This window comes from Ichthyophthirius multifiliis (genome assembly GCF_000220395.1).
Source record: "Ichthyophthirius multifiliis unplaced genomic scaffold scaff_1120509250962, whole genome shotgun sequence".
NCBI classification, from domain to species: domain Eukaryota; phylum Ciliophora; class Oligohymenophorea; order Hymenostomatida; genus Ichthyophthirius; species Ichthyophthirius multifiliis.
The window spans coordinates 10972-33562 of NW_004086335.1; the positions used below are offsets into that span (position 1 = coordinate 10972).

General features: G+C 17.7%; 3 protein-coding genes across 3 annotated transcripts, besides 13 other annotated features; 2 read left to right on the forward strand and 1 right to left on the reverse strand. All coding sequences in view use genetic code 6, as the record gives it.

Moving 5' to 3' along the window:
- The first annotated feature begins 126 nt into the window (after nt 1–126).
- Nucleotides 127–156: a microsatellite.
- A 116-nt stretch (nt 157–272) lies between these two features.
- Nucleotides 273–312: a microsatellite.
- A 1674-nt stretch (nt 313–1986) lies between these two features.
- Nucleotides 1987–2019: a microsatellite.
- Nucleotides 1987–2036: a microsatellite.
- Nucleotides 2037–2917: 881 nt separating this feature from the next.
- On the forward strand, nt 2918–5296 carry IMG5_120200 (hypothetical protein). Its single transcript, XM_004032496.1, has 6 exons — nt 2918–2946; nt 3029–3559; nt 3619–4312; nt 4357–4443; nt 4485–5048; nt 5109–5296. The coding sequence occupies exons 1-6, from the start codon at nt 2921–2923 to the stop codon at nt 5280–5282; spliced, it is 2076 nt and encodes a 691-aa protein (XP_004032544.1). The 5' UTR covers nt 2918–2920; the 3' UTR covers nt 5283–5296.
- Nucleotides 5297–5741: 445 nt separating this feature from the next.
- Nucleotides 5742–10409, forward strand: IMG5_120210 (kif4a protein, putative; the record flags this gene model as incomplete). Its single annotated transcript, XM_004032497.1, has 2 exons — nt 5742–8097; nt 8314–10409. The coding sequence occupies 2 exons, from the start codon at nt 5742–5744 to the stop codon at nt 10407–10409; spliced, it is 4452 nt and encodes a 1483-aa protein (XP_004032545.1).
- Nucleotides 7540–7580: a microsatellite.
- Nucleotides 7540–7625: a microsatellite.
- Nucleotides 10410–12551: 2142 nt separating the features above from the next.
- Nucleotides 12552–12587: a microsatellite.
- Nucleotides 12588–14121: 1534 nt separating this feature from the next.
- Nucleotides 14122–14167: a microsatellite.
- Nucleotides 14168–14283: 116 nt separating this feature from the next.
- On the reverse strand, nt 14284–18910 carry IMG5_120220 (hypothetical protein; the record flags this gene model as incomplete). Its single annotated transcript, XM_004032498.1, has 12 exons — nt 14284–14469; nt 15035–15176; nt 15297–15391; nt 15447–15739; nt 16543–16562; nt 16758–16783; nt 16862–17052; nt 17284–17631; nt 17704–17847; nt 17893–18191; nt 18397–18458; nt 18575–18910. The coding sequence occupies 12 exons, from the start codon at nt 18908–18910 to the stop codon at nt 14284–14286; spliced, it is 2142 nt and encodes a 713-aa protein (XP_004032546.1).
- Nucleotides 16385–16419: a microsatellite.
- Nucleotides 16805–16849: a microsatellite.
- Nucleotides 18911–20131: 1221 nt separating the features above from the next.
- Nucleotides 20132–20165: a microsatellite.
- A 609-nt stretch (nt 20166–20774) lies between these two features.
- Nucleotides 20775–20819: a microsatellite.
- A 180-nt stretch (nt 20820–20999) lies between these two features.
- Nucleotides 21000–21039: a microsatellite.
- The last annotated feature ends 1552 nt before the right edge of the window (nt 21040–22591 follow it).

Genomic DNA, 22591 nt, shown 5'->3' on the forward strand with positions numbered 1-22591 from the left:
GTAATAATTCTTATACACATTGTATCATCTTTTCTATTTTTTTAATTTAAAAACTATTTATAAATTCAGTTTGCATTCTTTAAACAATATTTCTATGTTATTTATATTATTTTATAATCATTAAACAATAAATATCTATTTAATAAATATCTATTTTGTATTTTAAAATCAATTTATGTTTAATAACAAAAATATATAGTAATGTAGTTGTAAGAATAAGTATTTAATAAAGATATAAAATAAGAAAAATATATATTCGACATATTTATTTTTATTATATGTTTAAAATATTTATTGTTAAATATATATTATCTAGATAAGAATAGTTTATTGAATTGTATAATAATGTTATTTTTTTACTACTTTTATAAGTAAAAAAATAATTATTATTTTATAAAACACAATTTAAATTCTGTAGATTTGCAACTATAAAAAATATAAAAATTAAAGACAAATAATATATTATAATTTATTTTATACAATAAAATAAGATTCTTATAAAAATGAAATTAAACTTTTAAATAATTTATTTTATTTAGAGCTATAATTATTTTAATTTATTACTTTTACTAATAAATAAAAATAATATAACAGTTTAAAATAAGAAATTTAATTAATTAGAAGTCAAACTTATGTTATTAAATTTTGAAAGAGGACTATAAAAGTAAGGATATCTTAAAAAAGGAGTAAAATAATGGAGAAATCGCTGATTGTGAAATAATAAGAAAAATTTTTCTTCTTAAAATTTAAGGAAGAAGAAAAAAATATTATATTTTTATTAGTTTATGTATATTAAAATATTATTACAATTATAATGTTATTTTTATAATTAAAAATAATATATAAATTAGTTATAAACTTATAAAATATAAAAATATGATAAAAAGCATGAATGTTTCGTTTTCGGACAATCATATAAAATTATATAAATAAATATAAATTTAAATCTCTATAAATTAATTTAAATATTGACTTTTTGTTTTTTATTTTCCATTTTGAATAATATTATTATTGTATTTAGTTCTAATGAAACTTATAGATGTGTTTATCAAATTAAACTAATATATATTTTGAAAAAGAATTCAAATTTAAATGAAAAAAAAAGAAATAATAATATATATTATAAAAATATTAAATTATTTAATAAAAAATATTTTTTTCTTAATTTTTCATAAAATATATATACAAAGATAATTAATTAAGAAATAAAAAATATTAAACAATTTTTTTTTTCAAAATGAAAAAAAAAAAAAAACTAATTACATAAATAAAATAAATCACAATTAAATTCTATTTAAAAATTTTATACAATTTAATTTGAAGAACATTATAAAAAAAATAATCTTTTATTATAATTTTTTTTTTTTTATAATTATATATCTTTTTCTATATAATATTTAAATCTTGATTAAATGAAATTTTCTAAAAATGGAAATTTTAACAGATAATAAAATTAAAAAAAAAAAGAAACAGTTTAGTTAGAAAGTTAAATACATATTTTTTAAAAAAATAATCAAATATTCATATTATTATTTTTAAAAGAAAATAATTCATTAAGCAAACAAAATGTTTTAAAAATCTAAGATAAACTATAAAAAAATTAAAATATTATGGAAGAAATGAAAAAATATTAAATAAAATCAATTAATGGAGATTAAAATATTAAATTTAAAAAAGAAAATAACTTTGTTAAAAATATAAAAGAATAAGTTAAAAATAACAAATGTTAGTATATCATATTTAATCGTATTTTGTAATTAAGAGTATAATTTATTTATAATTATTTAAACCATTTATTAAAAATAAAAGAACGAAGCAGTAAAGCTTGTAGAAAATAACTTTGTAGAATTTATTATGACTATTAATACATTTGTTGCTTTATTTGCAGATGACATAAGAATAATATCATTTAATAAAGTATATAAAATAAAATATTAAAAAATAATAAATAAATACAAATATTTTCAATTTTATATATATACAATAAATAAATAAAATATAAGAATAAATAATATATAAAAAATAACAATAAATAAGAAAACATATTAAAAAATTGTAATTATAATATAACTAATAATATATAATAAATTATAGGAAGAAGATCATATAATTTACTTAATTCTTTTTGTTTCTTTTGGATTATTTTTAATTGAATTTATCTTATTACTCTTTTTAAAATAAAATTATACTTTTTCATTTAGCTTTTTTATGGATTTTTTATCTACATTTACTTTAATACTTGATATTCCTTGGCTTTCATTATAAATAATTCAGTTTGATTTTAATTAAACATCATTAGGAATTTTAAAGTTTTTTTTATAAAATAAATTCTTTTATAAAAGTAATTTAAAAAATAGGGCCGGAAGAATTTCTCGTGTAACAACTAGGGCAACTAGATTAATAAGATTTTTAAAATTAGTCCGTTTAATAAGGCTTGGAAAGTTATATAATCATGCGTTTGAAGTTATAAATTAAAGAATAAATAACCTTATAAAAATTGACACTAGCGAAGAAAGTTAATAAGTCGAAAATAATAAAAGTATTCCAGATAATAAGAATTTTTAATGTTCATAATAATATTCATAATATTCATATAATTCAAAAATAACTAAACATAACTTAAAAGTAAATATAATTGAAGAGTTTAATTAATTCGAGAACACATTATTTTTGAATTACGGAGGTATTTCAGTTATCAAACCTTCCAAACGGAATTTCAATTTAGGCTCTTAATCTGCTTATAATAATAATAATTTGCTTTGTAATATACCAACACCTTTATTATCCACAAAGTAAACATAAAATTAATGTTTTTATATAATTTAAATAAAGCCGACAAATCAAATAAAGAGAATCAGGCTTGAGCAACCCTTAATAAATTTCGATAATTATTCAAAAAAATACGAACTATAAATAACCTATGTTTTAAACAGAAGAAGATGAATAGTATTTTAAATAAAGTATATTTTTTTTTTATTATTTTAAACAATTTTTTTTTTTTCCTCTTTTTTTTTAATAATAAATTAAGATTCAGATTTCTGACAAATGAATTTGTTATTGAAGAAGATTAATAATAAGAAAACAATTAAGAAACTGAAAAACTTTTGAAAAGTTAGAATTAAAACTAGCCTGTGGAAACTAAAATTGGAAGTGTATTAACTGATATAACTACAAAGAGAGTAATTATTTTAATATTTAGTATAATTGTATCTATTCCTTTGTTTTCAACTGAAACATATTCAGAATAAAATATAACTTCTTTAAAAACTGGATTAGATTTTTTATAATTGATGAGAGAGTAATAAAATGTTTAAATAATTAATTGGACGATTTAAAATTATATAAATGATCATATAAATAGATAAGATATTCGATATGAAGTTATATTTTTGAAAATAAATGAAATTATTTATAAAGATAGTTTATAGTTATAAAAATTAAGAGAAAGTGAATAAATTATATATGAAACAAACTTAGAAAATAATTAATTAGAAAGCTATAATCTTATATATTCTGTAAGAAAAGATGCAGAATTAAATGCAATTTTATCTATTTCTAGGTATTAATATATATATATATATATTATTTATAATTAAGAAAAATAATAATATATAATAGAACTCTTGTTCTTATTTTAATTTTAGTAGTTTCTTCGATTTTTTTTAATAAAGATTCAAATGAAATAGTTGTAGATCCAATAGTAAGAATGCTAGTGAAAATAAAAATGATAAGTGAAAATCCTCTAGAAGCAGCTCGAATATCAGAAGATGAGGCAGTAGCAGAAGAGGAATACAAAAAAACATTAAACAAAAAAGAGCTTGAGATACTTTTAAGGAAAAAACAATATGAAACGACTATATTAGAAACCACAATTATTAAAATAGGAGGTTTATTAGCCTTAGGATTTGGGGAAGCTGGTTCTTAAATAATAGCTTAAAATATGAGCAATGATGGAAATATTAATCCAATGATACCTGGTAAAAAAATAATGGCAATTTTCGGTTTTGTTTCTATCCGAAACTTTATTGATGTTACAAATATTTTATAAGAATCTGTTATGTTATTTACAAATTAAATTGCAGAGATTATTCATATTGCCTGTGATTCTTATCATGGAATTGTAAATAAAAATCTCGGTGATTGCTTTCTGATTATATGGAAGTTTGCTGAAAAAGATAAAATCCTTTCTCTTGTGGATGATTAAATTTTTGTTGAAAAACTTTAAAACTGCTCTAATTTTACAGATTTGTCAGTTGTGGCTTTTCTTAAAACTCAAGCTAATGTTTATAAATTAAGCTAGACTAAATTATTTGTAAAATTTATTATTATTTCAAAATATTTATATTTATTTTTAAGAAATAACACCTGGAATCTATTAAATAATATATTCCTGATTTTAAATTAAAATTGGGTTTCGGATTACATGTTGGTTGGGGAATAGAAGTAAAAAAAATTATTAATTATAATAAAAGTATTTAAAAAAGGGATCTATTGGTTCGTAATTTAAAATAGATGCAAGTTATTTAAGTCCAAACGTAAATCTGGCAAGCAGATTGGAATGTGCAACTAAATAATACGGAGTTAGTTTATTATTAAGTGGTGCTGTTTATAGACTTTTATCTAATAAAACTTAAAAATATTTAAGGCATATAGATAGAGTTACTGTTAAAGGTTCTTAATAACCTATGGATTTATATACTTGTGATATGAATAGTAACATGATTTAAATTGAAAAGGTTAAAGATAATATAATCGTTGAGATTAATAAATACGAAAATAAGAAGGTTTTAAGATTTATCTAAAGAAAAAAAAAAGACATAAGATATTATAAGATTATAAAAAATTAAATTGTAATTAATAAACTATTTGATATAGATAATGATTTAATTATTATGAGATAAAATTATAACTAAGTAAAATTTAAAATATGTATTTAAAGAAAAAAAAAAATATTAATAAAGGAATTCTTTTCTGTTTTTCATTAAGGTTTAGTTTCATATTTAGAAGGATATTGGAAAGATGCATAAATTAAATTTTAAATAGCTTAGGTTTTTAATTTAATAATATTATAAATATACATTTTTGTTATATTTTTTAAAATTAAAAAGGAGTTATTTTTTAGAAACATTAATAATTAGCAATAAAAATGTGTTGATTATCTATAAATAGAGGAAAATATTTAATTAGATGGTCCTATTTAAACTTTGATTACATATATGAGTAAATTTTAATTTGAATCTCCTTACGACTGGAAGGGATATAGAGAATTAGTTGATAAATGAAAGATACTTTTACATTAATTTTATAACAATAAATATATGTGTTTTATAAAAAAAATATAAGACGCTATATTATTTTATTATAAATATTAAAATGTTAGCAAAATTACGAAAATTTATAATTTTGTAATTTTGATTTAAAAAAAAAAATTTTTAGTACCAAAAACAAAATATAAAAATTGAAATTTGAAATAAATAAATAAATAAAAAATACACAAATAAAAATTCTAAAAAAATAAATAAAAAAAATATAAAATATATTTATTAATATAAAATTTAGAGCTTTAAAACAAACCAAATCATTTTTAAAACAACTTAAAAGTATAAAAGCTAGAGTAAAAAATCCAAAAATAAAACATAAAATGCAGATAGAAAAATAATCCGAGAAATAATCAAATCATCAAGCAGTATAAGTAGCCATTCGACTACGTCCATTTACATAAAAGGAAGAATACGAAATAAATGTAAATTAAAATCCAATAATACAAATAACTGAAACAAATACTGTAAAAATAAACAAAGAAAAAGAGTTTGAATTTGACCTTGCATTCGACACCGAAAAGATCCTAAAAAGATATATTCGAATAATCAATAAAATAATTATTAGATAAATTTTATTAAGGCCAAAATGCTGCAATACTAGCTTATGGTTAAACAGGGTCAGGTAAAACATATACAATGGGAACATAAGCAAATCTGGAAGAAGAAACAAAAGGCATAATACCTCGAGCATTAGAAGACATATATAAATATATAAATAATCTTTAAAGTCATGATGAAGAGACAGAATATCAACAACCAATAAAAAAGACTCTAAGTATATCATACATAGAAATCCACAATGAAATTATTATAGACCTTTTGGATAAATCGAAGTCTTCAAATATCCAAATTCGAGAACTAAATGACGGAAAGTCAATATCTCTGACAGGAATAACAGAACAATCTTCTTTTTCAATAGAAAATGCTCTATAAATTCTCCAAAAAGGAGCATTGAATCGTTCTACTTCGGCAACTTTAATGAATGAAACAAGTTCTCGTTCTCATGCAATATTTACGCTTTATTTAACTTAGTAAAAAATGGACGAAAGTGTTCTTACAAGTAAATTTCATTTTGTTGATTTGGCTGGAAGTGAACGAATTAAAAAAACAGGAGCATCCGGATGTACCCTAAAGGAAGGGATCAATATTAATATGGGACTTTTGTGTTTAGGGCAAGTTATTTTTGCACTAACTGAATAAAAAAAAGGACAAAAAATTCATGTGCCGTATCGTGATTCAAAATTGACGAGAATCCTTTAGGATAGTTTAGGAGGAAATAGTAATACTTTAATGATAGCTTGTGTAAGTCCAGCAGAAAGTAATGTAGAAGAAAGCTTGAATACAATAAAATATGCTTGCAGGGCTAGGTAAATTAGAAATAAACCAGTTATTAATTTTGATGCTAATACAATCTAAATGAATTTATTAAAAGAATAATTGATGGAGAGTTAAAATGAAATATTTAAGCTTAGGAAAATGATGGAAGAATAAAATTTTGGAGTAATCAATGATTTGGACTTTTTGAAAGTTATTTAAGAAAAAGATTAGTTATTACTTTAAAAAAGTCAAGCTCTTCTTATTGTTAATAATAATTATAAACATAATTAAAGTTTGTGTTAATAAATATTGAATGCTTTTTAAAAATAAGAGGAAGAGGATTAAATTTCAAACGAAAATTAAAGTTTTTAATTAGAAACTATTTAAAAATGTTAGAGCTTGTAAATAGAATTGAATAGTGTAAATTAGGCGTATAATTAATTAATGAAAGAATACGAAAATCTTACTAATATGTGTATTTAATAAGAAAAAATGCATTTAGAAAAAGACAGATAAATAAAAATTCTTAAAAAATAATTACTATAATTAAAAGAACAGTATTAAGAAAAAACATAACAATCAGAATTATAATAAGAAGATGAAGAAGAAGATGAAGCTGAAATTTTAAATGAAGAAGATTTTAAAGAGATTGAAAATGATCCCAATTATGCTTTGATTTAAAAAAAAATGGAAGAATTTGAAAACACTAAAAAGACTATAAATCAATAAATAAAAGCTCGAAATGAAGAAATGCGTATTCTTCATAAAGAATAACTTGTTAATTAAGAAAAATTACTATAAAAAATGAAAGAGAAATCATTTTAGAAAATAAACTAAATGGAAAATGAGGAAAGAATGCCTGATAAAAGTGAATTTGCAAAAGGAAAAATGTAAGAACTTTAATAAGAAATATAAAAAAATAAATAAAAATTAAAAGAATAATCAAAATTGTAAATGTAATGTAAAAATTAAGAAAATAAAATAAAAGAATTGGCTAATTAAATACAAAAATTGAAAGATTTAAAAATTTATTATTGTAAGGAAATGAAAAAAACTAATGATGAATTTTAAAAATTTAAACAGTAAAAAATTTAAGATTTAATTAAAGAAAAAAGAAAAAATACTTAATTTTAGACAGAAATTTTTAAACTTTAAAATTAAGCGAAAATTGCGAAATTTAAACTGGCAAAAAATCAATAATAAATTTAAAAACTTTCAAAAACTCAGTAAATTATTTCTAAAATTAATAAAAAAGTTTCACTTAAAACTTCATAAAATATATAATTTGAGTCAATTATGCCTTCCATTTTTGGAAAAATTAGTTCTTCAGCTGAAATTAGTATTTAAATTTGTAAAGAAGAATAATAACTTTTACAAACTTAGGCCTAAATAGAAGAAGAATAAGCCAAATTTATATAAATTAAAGTATAAAATCCTTATAATACAGCAGAATTAGCAAGTATTAAGCTTTATATAGAATCTCTGGAAGAAAAATATGAAATTTAATAATAGAAAAATATTTAAACAAGATCTTAGAATTATCTTACATTAGAAAAAATATTAGAAAATATTTTTGATGATCAACGTTTTAACGAAATATAAATATTTAAGTTATTTTTAAAATTAAGTTTAGAAACATATTATGAAACTTGTATTAAAATGGTAAAAATTTTAGAAAAGAATTAGGCTTTATAAGCTGAATTATAAGAAAAGGAGAAATATATCGAATAAATAAAAGAATTAGAGAATTTAATACAGAAAAATATGCAAGAAATAAACGAAGAAACCGAAATAACTGAAGAATTTGAAGAAATGGAAGAAGAATAAGAAGAAGGCGAAAATTTTTTTTTCGGAAAAAATAAATAAATTCAACAATTAAAATTTAAAAAAAGAAAAGAAGATGAAGAAAATGCATCTTTAAAAAAAATAAAGAAAAAACCAAATAATATATAAGATATTATAAAAATGTATTAAAAAACGATTTCTGATTTATAAAGAAAGCTAAAATAATCAGAAATTCGAGAAAAGATTCTCAAAAAAAAGAATGAAACTCTATAAACTAAATGTATTGACATCAAAAAAACATTCTGTAAAGATAAATATATAGGAATAGATGAAAAAAATCCTTTAAATAATATTACTAATAACATTTCTTTACCTAATCTGACTTCTTATAAAGATAAAAGGAAAGAAAATTTACTTAATAATAACTATTCTGAATAAACACTTTCTTTTTAAAAATAAATCTAAATTCTAGATAAAATCACAAATTAAGAAATCTTCAAATTCTCACATTAATAAGACCTAAATTTAAATACTTCTTCATCTGAAAAAAAGGAAGAACCTGAATTTTGTTTTTCAGAAGTAACAAATAATAATGCAAATAATAATTCTTTTTATTCTAAAAAATATGATATTGTATGTAAATTTGAGGGTCATTAAGCCTAAATATTTGCCTTAAAAAATTACTAAAACATCCTTTTTTCCACATCCGCTAAAAGCCTTAAATTTTGGGATATTCCAACGTCTAAATGTATAACGGAAATTCCTCAAGCATCCAATTTTGTCAAAGGATTGGCAGTTTTTCCTTAAGAAAATTGGGTTATTACATCAGCAGATAAATATACGAATATATGGGATGTAAGAAATTCATCTAAAATAGCAACTTTAAAAGGCCCAAATGATGAAATTAAATAAATTTTTTTTAAAAATCAAACATTATATACTGCAGGAAAAGGAAGTAATATTTAAGGGGCATTAGTATTATGGGATATGAGAAAATAATAAATTATTGAAGAAAAAGAAAAAACCAAGATATTTTTGCACTTCTTTCTTCCAAAAATATACTTTATTATGGAAGTAGGGATCATTATGTACATAGAATTCCTGAAAATCCTAACTTTTTTTCTCCTGAATTTTCCACAAGTTTAGAACCTCCACATTATGATATTGTAACTTCTCTTTCTATTCTTAATTAAAATATTGTTTCGGCTTCTAAAGATAGAAATATTAAATTTTGGAATCAAAATACGGGAAGTCTTATTCATACTATTTATTCTAATGAACAAATAATTTGCCTAGAGAATAACTAAGATTATACACTTAATTATGTAGGGTATAGGAATGGAAAAATAAGAGTTTTGGGCGAATTTTCTAATTAAAAGTTTAAAGACGTGGCTGAAATCGATAGTGGATTGTAGTAAATTAATTGCATTTCTTAAATTTAAAACGATTCTAATGTTTTTGCTTGTGGATCTTAAGATAAATTTATTAGGTTATGGAAATAAATTGATGATTCGGATTGAATTTTTTTTTTTTATGAATATAGTATTTATACTAATTTTATATATTATAACTATAATATTAAATTATCTAATTTATATTTTATAAATTACATTTTTAATAATATTATTTATTAAAATGTATTTATTTTTAAAATTTTACATATTTATTTTTTAATTATAAGATTTTATTATGTTAATTTTTATCAAAATTAAGTTTATAATAAATAATTTTTTAATAACTATTAATAATAAATGTATTTTAAAAATATTATTTATAGTACTTATTAACTATTTAATAATAAGCATAAATTAAATAATTAAAAAAGTAAATATATTAAACTTATATATAACAATATAAAAATTAAAACATATAATAATATATTTATAATAATGCAAATAGATAACAATTTAATATAAAATAATATATAATTTTTTTTTTTTGAAATTACAATCTAAAAAAATACGTAATCTAAATAATTCTTTATGAAACAAAAAGCATATTTAATGTTTTTAAATATAAAAATATTTAATTATCATTTATTTATAAAAGTAATTAAATATTTACTATATAATTTAATTCAAAATATAAATAATAATAAATATATATTAATATAATTATTATAGTTTCATTTTTTTATTAACAAAATATGCTTTTCAACCAAAGTAAAATAGAAAATAAAGAAATTTTCACAGAAGAAATATAAATTAAAATAAACAAAATCTTAAAGGATATGATTGAATATGAAGATATACAATTAATCGGTCAATCGAAATTTAGTTTAGTTTTTAAATCATACAATATTAAATAATTATAAGAAGAAGCAATTAAAGTAATTGTATTTCATCATTCAAAAAAGAAAGTGTTGTAAGAATTAAGAAAATAAACTGAATAATTAAATAATATAAAAAATAATAATCTAGTATAAATATTTAAAGAAAATTTTATAGATAATGATAATTCATGTTTCTTATTTATTTTTATGGAATTATGCTAAAGTAAAAACTTCATTATTTAATTAATTTTTTTTAAAAAAATAAAGATAACCTTGATAATATTATGTAAAATTTAATTTAAATTTCCGAATAATAAATAACTGAAATTTTAATAAACATTTTAGATGGATTAAATTTTCTTCACAAAAAAAATATAATTTATAGAAATTTAAAAGCATCAAATGTTTTAATTAAAGATGGTAAAATAAAATTAGGTAATTTAATATTTATTATAAGAAAAAACCAAAAAAATTTAAAAAAAGCTGATTATTGTCTTCCTAATTTATTAAATCCATTTAATAAATCAAATGTATAAAAAAAAATTAATATTATTAATATTTATATATTAAAATAAGTTTGGAACACCAATGTTTGTTGCACCTGAAATAATGAAAGGACATCCTTATAGTATTCAAGTAATAATATAATTAAAGTTTTATAAAATTTATAATAATTAATATAGAGTGATATCTTTTAATTAGGATTTTTACTTATGAAACTAGATAATGTAAAATAATTATGCTTTAATGCTTTCTAAGAAGATCAACAAAATAAATATAAAATGCAAAAACTCTATGACAAAATATGCAAGACTAATGAAATTCCTTCAAAACTAAAAATAAAAACTCAAGGTTTTATATTTAAATTAATAAAATAAATGATTGATACAAATCCTTTTTTACGTAAAAACTGCGAATATTATATACATAACATTTTAATAAATTTAAAATCTTTAATAATGCCTATTCCTAATCTACTATCTTGTGATGCTAATACTTTACTTTTATAATGTAGACTTTTACATAATAACATATTATATTTTATTGTTATTTATTATTAAAAAAGAATAAATTTTTGAATAATCAATTTAAGAAATATAAGATTAAGATTTAAGTTTAATTCATAAAAAAGAATTATTTAAATATTTGTAATTTATATTAATATGTAAGTATATTAATAAAAAATATAATTTTTTTTAAAAAAAAATAAAAATAAAGAAATTATACAAATTAAGAAAATGACATGCTTTAAATTGCAAAACATTTTTATTAAAAAAAAGATTTTTATACCCACTTTAGTTTAGAATGTACTAATAGAGAATTTTCAGATAATCTATTTGTGGTTTTAGCGGAATCATTAAAATAATAAAATACTTTAATAAGCATAAACCTAAATATTAAGTTTTTTTAATTGAAATAAAATATTATATTATTTATTAATATTTTATATAAATTTTAATTTAAAAGTTTTAATTACAAATTCTCTGATGTTTCGTTGAAATCATTAGGTGAATCATTAAAATAGCATCACATTTTAAAATAGTTAATTTTAAATTTAAAGTAAAATAAATAAATAAAATATTAATATTATTATTTTTGTTAAGTTATAACCATACAATAACTGAAAATGGGTTTACAAACTTTTGCTAAAATTTAAAATTTTTAGACAAATTAATAGACTTATAATTAAATTTTATGTAATATAATTTATTAATAATTATAAATATAAATTTATCTTTTTTTTTAACAAAAAAAAGGGGATGTGTTGATTTTGCAAATAATTCGCTATTTTCAATTTCATTATTATTGCACAATTTAAAGAAATTAGAAGTTTTTTTTTAAACTTAAAGTTAACTAAAATTAATATTAATAAAAATTAATTTAAAAAAAATAGTTTTAGCAAAAATTTTAATGATGATGGATTAATAAGTATATCATAATAAATTTAAAACTTAGAATAGTTAAAAAAATTATCATTATTATTTCAGTAAACTCAAAAAAACAATTAATCTTATAATTTATAAAAAAAATATTTTAATATATTTAAAAGAAATAGCTATCTTTTTACTAATTATGGCTTAATATATTTCTTTGAAAGTATCTCTAATTTAAAAAATCTGGTATCTTTGGATATACAAATAGAGTAATATAATAACATAAATTATATTTATTTTATTAACAACAAAATATTATAAAAAGTTCAAATAAAAATTTTACTGATATACTTTTGTAAAAAATCGAAAAAGTATTATAAATTAATCTCAAAGATTTATAAGAATTTAAACTATACTTAAGCTAAAATATAAATTTTCTCTGTATATTTACTAGAAAAGCTTATACTTAATTATAAATTTGATTTCAAATTTAAGTAATTAATAATAGTTAAAATAATAAAATTTTATAAAAAAAAAATATATATTTTTTTTTAAATTAAGTCATAAAATTTAAAATATAAGTTAAAATTAAATGTAAAAACTAATTAATGATTAAGATAATTCTATTTGAAATATAGAGTATAACGTTTTTATTCTATAAATAAAAAGAATTGAATAAAATGATATTTACATAAATAATAAAATAAAGTATATATTCTTTTTTAAAAATCATTATTAACTATGTAAATGCAAAAAAATTATTTTTTCTCTAAAAATAAATATATTTCGATTTTTTTCAAAATATTGTTATTTCTTCTCCTAAAAAATTCAATTTAATTTTTTATCTATTTCAGTATTCATACTAATAATCTCTTTAGGAAAACAGTATCATTCATTATTTATTAAGAAAAAGAGCTTTATGCTTTTATACTTCCTTGAGTTCTTATAATATATTAAAAATATATAGTTCATATTTTGCTTTTTCTACTAATTTTACTATTTTCATACTAAAAAATTTTACATAAATTAATTTGTTTATTAGTAAGTTATCTCCTTAATAAATACGATTTTATATTTTTATTTTATATTGAAACTCTTTAGTTAAAAATCGAGAATCGTCTTCTCAATTCTTTTTTTAGTCAATTAATGTTTTTTATAAATCTTAAGAATTGAAAATTGCATTATTATATGAAATTCAAAAGTAATTTTTCGAAGTTATTGTTTTATTAATTAGTCTAAAATTCTGTTCCTAATTTATTAATATTATTTTTAGAATTGATTAGCTATGTTTATTACTGGATTTTTGCTTTTCGTTTACTTTTAATGATAATGTTTCTTAATTATTTTATTTAAAAATTTAATTTTTATAATCACAATTAATACTATTAATTTAAAAGAAAAAATATTAAAAATGTATGTTTTCTCTTAATTTTATTTTCTTTACAATATATAGGTGAAATATATAAGAGATAAATATATATATTATTATATTTCTGTATAAATATATATATATAATTAAAATTGTAATTTATATATTTTAATAACGTATATTTATATATTAAATTATATAAAAAATATATTTAAAATAATGAAAAATAAACCTAAATAATTTTTGTTTGACTATAAAAATTATTAATAAATTAAATATATAATAATATATAAAGCTATATAAAACATTTTCATTTTTTTAAGTAAAAAATAAAATAATTTTCATTCATTCAATATATTTCTAAAATCCAAAATAAATTCTAATCTTATTGTCACTATCAAAACTTTTAAATTATCCTTCCATATATGAAAGCTTGATTCTTTCAAACGCAATTAATAAATCATAGAAATCTTTGCATTTAACTTAAATATTACAACCATTTTATTCTACTAAAGCTTTATAAGAAATATACTTTAATATATGATTTAATTTTTTTTCAAATCAACAATATTAGAAACATTAGTTATAAGAATATAATTATTGCAAAAACCAAAAAATGCTTTATTATGAAATCCGAATTAATTTTAAATTTCTTATTTATTTTTCGTAATATAATCTACAAGTAATTAAATATCTTTAGAATAAATAGCAAAATAGAGTTTAAAATTCATGATAATATTTTTAATATTATTTTGTTATAACCATTTATTTAACCAGGCTTAAAAAAAATCTCTTTTATTAATATCTATATGGTCAATAATAAGGGTATTTTAACTTTCAACTTCTATACTTTTTACAAGTTCGCCCAAAAATACTTTCTTAAATTAAAATTTTTTCTTAAGTTATTTATTCTCTCATCGCTATTTAAATTAATTAATGATACTGATTTTTAAAATTATTATTAATTATTAAATTATATTAATATATGCCTCCTTTAGTTAATCATTTAATATTCCAAATCATCATTTTATTATAACATTTAATGCAAATATTCTGATAAACATTAATATTTTTATTCTTAAATATCTGTAAATACAATTCTATTATCATTTAGTATTTATATATCACTTTCATTTAAATAATCAATACTATCTTGTTCTAGTTCACAATTTTTAATACCTTCACTATCAGCTTTGACGTAAACTATTTGATTTTATTTTTCTCTTGGATTTTTAGCCCTTTCATAAATATGATTTAATATTTCTTTTGTTTTTAGGCTTTTGCAGCATGCCTAAAATCTTATTTTTAAAAATATAAAAAATTTATTTTTTAAAAAATATAAAAACCTAATATAAGACTCCATAGATTTACCATCATCTATAATATAAAATCGATCTAATTATCCTTAAGAAACAGAAATTCTACAAACCCAAGTTTTTGAAGCCCATTTTCCCTTTTTTTTATTTATAAAAAAATAAAAAATATAAATTTTATTATATAAAAAATACCCATTTAAATTTAATAGGAATGAATTCAATATTAACTTCTTCATTAACTTAGGGATAAATAACATCCATCATTTACACAATTTATAGAATTATTTCATCTTTTTATTTGCTATTCAGATTAATACCAACTACACTTAAATCTTAGTCTCTTACTCCAATTAATATAGTACCTCCTTATGTATTTAACATACTGACAATTGTTTTTAATATAATATGCTTACATTCTTTAGAAAAAGGGTATCTGTAGTTTTTAAATTCTACTTGTCTATCTTCAGATTAGAAAAGTCTTTCTTCTTTAACAAAAAAAGAACGTTAATTAAGAGGCTCATTTTCTTAAATCGAATTTTTTTTTATTTAAAGTTTTTTTGTATATTCTTATAAATCTTCTAAGTTATCATTTTCGGTTATTTTGTCATGATAATTTTTTTATAGTTAATCAATTTTATAACTTATTTCTTAGTAGAGTTACTCTAAGTAAGCTTGTTTCTTATTACTTTAATCATTTACTCCTAATTTTTTATATTCTTCGATGAAAGATTCTATTCTCTATTATATTATTTTCATATCTATTATTAAATCTGAAACTTATGAACCTTTTCCATAATCTAAATTAAGAGATGAAAGACGTTTAAATTCATTTATTAATTATTGAAGTTCATTTCCTTTGTTTATTGTAACTAAATTTAAAGTTAGGCTATTTTATTCTTAAATAATATTGTTCATATCCATATTTGATTCTATGATTATTTATTTTTTCTACTTTTAAATATAATACTAAATAAAATATATATAAAATAATATATTTAATAGTAATTATATTTTTTATTACTATGATGAATTATTTTTTATTATTTTAAACTTAAAATATAATTAAATTTGATATTTTTTTTTTCATTGTTATAAAACAAAATTATTTTTATTTTTTATTGTTTTTGTCATATAATAATAAATATAATTATAATTAATAATATAAAAGGATATGCAAATTTTAAAATTAAAAATTGAAACATTTTCTATAATAAAAATTTAATAAATTATTTAAAATGTTTTAATTTATTAATAAAAATTAATTATTAATCATTAAATTTTAATTTACTATCTTATCTAATTAAACATCTATTTATATTTAAAATAATAATTATGAGATAAATATTTTTATATATAAATACATTATTTAATTGATTATAATATTTCTCCAATTCTTCCAAACAAATAAAAGGATTTTATTATAATTATTGTTACTCTTCTTATTATTCGAAAATATTAATGTAATCATGAACCTCATCAATTTATTTTAAAATATTATTTTACAATTCATTTTTCTCAGGTTGGTTTTCCTTAATATTTAAATTAATTTAATATATATATATATATATATATATATATATATATATATATGTATAAAAAAAATATACATTAACAATAACAATTTCCTAATTTTATTTAATTAGATCTAAAACTTTTTAAACAGATTTTTTAATATTAGCATATAAATTATATCTATCAGTAACATCTTTAAGTAAATTTTATATATTTTAAATAATATTTTAGTAATCTTCAATACTGTGCTTAATTTCATCTTAATAAAGCCAAGTTTCATATGTATCTAATTAATTTAGAAAATTGTTTTTTTCATTTTCTTCAATAAAAACTTTATACTTTTAATTAATATCATTTCTAGTATTATAAATCAAAGACTCAACTTAATTTTTGATAATCAAAGAGTTTTCAACAAATATGTCATTTTCTTCAAATTTTTTCTCTAAAGCTGCATATTAGCTTACCTAATTTTAATCAAGTTAAAATAAATTACTTTAATTTAGGATTTTTAAATTACTATATTAAGTCTTCTTAGATTTTTTATTTGTTTATTCATCTGTAAATATATAATCTTCTACCAAAACGGCCTCATCTAATACTACTATACCATTATTATCAAATTTAAAACTAACTTTAATACCATATTCATTATATTAAGGATTACTTGCAGCAAATTGTAAAACTTAAATTTTACTATCAAAACCTTAAGGAGGATTAGAATAGAATAAATAAACATTGAAAGGGTTTTTTTTGGCGAATTTTATTGAATTAACAGAATTTAAAGGAACGTTTTTTTCAAATAAGATTATACTTTTAGCCTAAATAATTTCAGAAGAATTTTCTTCCTTTAAAATTTCCCAATTTACTTTTATTTAATAATTATTAATATCTTATACAAAAATTGTTTTTTGAAATATATTTTGATAAAATAAAGCACATCCATTAGCAATACATTCTGAAGAATTTAAAGATTATTTGAGTGTATTTACTCCAAAAGTTTTTTTTATTATTTCTTAAACCGAAGGGATTCTACTTCCTCCTCCAATAATTTCTACGTTTTCTATTTTTCCGATTTTCGTTTCTTTTTTTAAAAAATTTTTACTAAAATAAATATAATATTATTTACTTGTTTCTTTAATTAATTTATTTAAAGTTTATTATATATCGAATAAAATATGTTGAATTTCTTTTTCAAATTGAGATTTTGTTAAATTTTCGTTCAAATCGTAGTCTTCAATTAAAAATTCGCAGCTACAATCTGCTTCAGAATTAGCTGAAAGTACTTTTCTTTATTTTTCGATTGCATTTAATAATCTTTGGACACTTTTTTTAGATGAGAAAACATTTAGACCTCCACTTTTTTATGAAAATCTTTAATTATAGATTTCTAGAAGAGTCCAATCTATATTTCTAGTTCCCAAATTTCTGTCATATATTTAAGAAATAATATTATATTAATTATTTGTAAAAGAAGCTATAAAACAAGATAGTTTAGAATGTCCGAAATCTACAAAAGCAACTAATCTATTTTATTTTTCATTTAATTCTTATTTTTTATAATAACCATAAGAAAAACAAGTTGCTATATTCTCATTTAAAAGCTACATAGGTTATATTTAGACTATTTTACATGCATCTATTAGACTTTTTTTCTCCTATTCTGTATAGTAAGGAGGAATAGATATTACTATACTTTAATTATTTTCAAATTATAAATTATGCTTTATTATACTTTTAAGCTTACCTAAATGTGCTGCTGTAATTTATTAAGGTATTAAATTTAATTTTTCGCCTTTATATTCTATTACATGTATTATTTCTCCTTCTTTTTATTCTTAAACTATAACTTTTGACGAAATCCATTTCGTTTCTTCTTTCAAACCTTCGTATTTTGAAGATAAACCTAATAATCTAGTGAAATACGTTATTGTATTTTTAAAATTGCTAATTCCTTAAGCTTGTCCATTTTCACTCATTAAACGTTAATTTTTACCAAATACGACTACATTTTTTGTTTCTCTTAATGATGCTTCGTTTGTTATTAGTTCTAATATACCGTTTTTTATGCATGATATTACTGATTTCTAGGAACCTAAATCTATACCTATTGGAATTTTGTTAATTTAGTTAATTTCAGATTTCATTTTTTTTTATTAATATTTATTTTTATAAAAAGCTAGCTTTTTAATAGTTTTATACTTTATTTTATTTAATTTTTATTTTTAAAAATTAAAAGCCTCTTATTTTAGATAGTTTCAAAAATATATATAAGAAATTATAAGAAAAATAGTATTATATATGAAATATTAAAAGGATTTTTATAATTTAGTATAAATACTTTCTTTATAAAATATTTTATAACTTAAAAAAAATAAATACTTAAATAATAAAAATGTTATTTTCTCTTGAAAATAAGTAAAAAATAAACCTAATAAATACGATTTTAAAAGGATTTATAAGTTAAAACAACGGAAACACTTAAGTAATATGGCACAAAATACATGGTTTGTATTTTCTTTAAAATATATAAAATTTAAATAATTTGGATACTGATAAAATGATAAATATATGTCATATTAATCCATAATTTTTTAAACAAAATAATTTATAAAGCTTAGAATAAGTATCTTTTACGATGAACATAACGAATTATTCTAAAGCTCTATAAATAGTTAAACATTAAATAAAAAGCATGATATGGTCTTTAAAAAATATTGATTATGAAAATAAAACCGGCTAAATAATATTAAATACTTAGTTTGATTAGGATCTAAAGCTTTAAATAACTTAATAAATCGAACTAAATTCTTGTATAAATCCTAACTTTTTTATCAAATATTTTAAAGAATTTATTGAGGACAAGAAATAGTATTTAGAAATAAAAGAAATTTATACAAAAAAACTAAAAGAGTTAAAAAAAAATTAACATATATTTATTAAGTTTTATAATGATTATGTTAATATCTATAATTCAAAAGAAGATGAAAATATAATAAGTGTTAAAAAATCAGCTTTTGAAACTTACAATTATGATAAAATCATTTAAAATTAATAAGGAAGAAATAAAATAATTATACCACCTTATTTTTTTAATTATGTTATTAATTTTTCTTGTAAACTAAAAGAACATATACAATTATTTGTAAATAACAAGCAAATTGATAACAATATTATGGTAAATTTAAGAGTAAAAAATGACCAAATTATATTTATTTCTTAATTTAGATCAGTAATTGATATAGATTAAGAAAATTAAAAAGCCAATCCATTTTAAGTTTAATAGTAATTATAATAATAATAATAATAATTGCTAATTTAATAATAATAATAACATTAAGGCTTAAGATAATCTCAAGATCACAGATAATTAGATTCTTAATAAAATTAATTGCTTAATAATAATAGTAATTAATATTAAAAAAATGTTACTTAAGTACTTAGAGCAAATTAATGTGAAAGTTATTATGAAGGATATAATTCTTTTCAAAGCTTAAATAATTAAGAAATAGACATAATGTAAAAAAGAAATTCTTAGAAAAATATATTATAACAAATTTACGAATATGAAACTTAATAAGAAAAACTAGAATTTTAAGAAAATTAATAGTCATTTTAAAATCCTTTAGCTTCAAAAAGTTTGTTATCAGAAGAAAATTACTATAATATGAAATAAGAAAATTTGAGCAGTGATTAGAAAAATGAATAGCAAGTAAAATAAAAAAATAATATATATAAAAAAATATAATTAAACTATAATATATTTGATTGATTATATTAAAAAATTAAATATATAAAAAAATCAATTATTTAATTATTAATTAAAATTATTATATATATATTTATGATTTTGTATTAAATGAATAATTGTTATTATATATAATAATTTAAATTTAAATTTTTTTATTTTTAAGATCATCTTTTTATTTTTTAAATTATATTATATTTTATTTAAAAACATTTTCTTATTATTAATAATCTTTTTTTAAAAATTAAAACTATAAAAAATAATTAAATAAAAAAGTATTATATTTTAATTAAAATATATTAATTTTATTTATTTTTTCTTTTATAATCAAAAAAAAAAAATATATTATAATTATATTACTTCAATAAGAACAAATTTATTTTTAGGCTATTCAAATATTTTTTTATTATTATTATCCAAAATTATATGAGCTACTTTACTTTAATTAATTTGATTTTCTTTTATATTTGCTGGATAAATTTTCATAATTTTAGATATAATTCATTTTTTTTTTTATAATTCATTTTTAACACATTTTATGAATATTAGAAATAATTTCATTTTCTAAAACCCTTTAGTTTATATATATACAAAAATTACATATTCTTCTAAATCATAAATACTTATTAATATACTAATTATTCTTTAAAATATAATTTATTTGTTTGCTTATTTTCCTTTTTTATTTCATCCTGCAAATTTTTAAATAGGTTTTATTAATTAATTATTTAAGTATTTGTATATAATTATTTTTTAGTAATTAAATAATGAGAAACAATGCTTATTAAACATTAGAAAATTTAACCTTATTTATATGTATTTATTCTTTATCATCATTAATTTATAATTTATTTTTTCTTTATTTTAATTGACAAATATCATTTATAAAATTTATCAATTTATATTTTATTTATTTATCATATTAAATTATAATATTTTGATATTCATATTACTATTTTTAAAATTTACTCTAGTAGTTTAAGGCTTTAAATATTTTACTTAAATCAGTAAAATCATTTTTTCTGAATTTATCACTTTAATATAATCTAGCCTGCTATTTAATAAATAATTTAATATAGTCTTAATTTTAATGATTATTTTAAATTATTAGAATTTAATTAGTTTACATATTATTATTTTTTTAAATCAGACTATATATGTATTATTAGTTTTAATGTTGATCATATGTTGTGTTTTTACTTTGTAAGTTTATTTTTAACACTTAAATATTTTAATTTTTTAGTAATATTGTTTTTCTTTTTATATTGCCTTAATTTTATTATCTTTATAAATTTAAATAATTATGAAGCAATATAATATTCATTTATTAAAAGATCTAATTATTATAGATATTAATTACAAACTTAAAGCAAAACTTTTTTTTTTTTAATAAATAATAATATAAATATGAATTCTAAATACCTATAGATTTATAAATTGGTGAAATATATATAAGTTAATATTTTAAAACAGAATAAAGAGTAAAAGTTTTAAAATGAATAACAAATTCATCACTTAAAGTGTTATTTATATCCATTATTTTAAAACTTTGTAAGAATAATTTATTAATACATAATCCAATAAACTTTCTATCATTATTTAAAAAACAAATATATAATTAATTATATTAAATTTAATTCTTGAATAATTGCTATATATGGATTTTCTGCTTTCCTAGCATCTTCAAAAGTATTACTATCAAAAGTAATTTCGAAATATTATTCAATTGAAACAAAGCCATCGTTAAATAAGCTTTCGAATTATTTTTTAATTGACTTCTTTAAAAGAACATAAAGAATTTGTTTATAAAATACTATAATTAATATTATCTTATATTTCTATTTGAAATTTACAAGAATCTGTAAAACTTGCAATTATAATATTTTTTTGTCAATAAACTACTTAGTTCTTATTATATACTTCATTTTTTGTATTAGTTCTTTTTGATTAAATAAGAATTAATTTTTATTAAATATCCAAGAATTACCTTTAGAGATTCTAAAATTTAAAATTTTAAAATAATTTTCTAGTTATTATTACTAGAATAAATATAATTTTAATTTTATGATGTCTTTTTTGG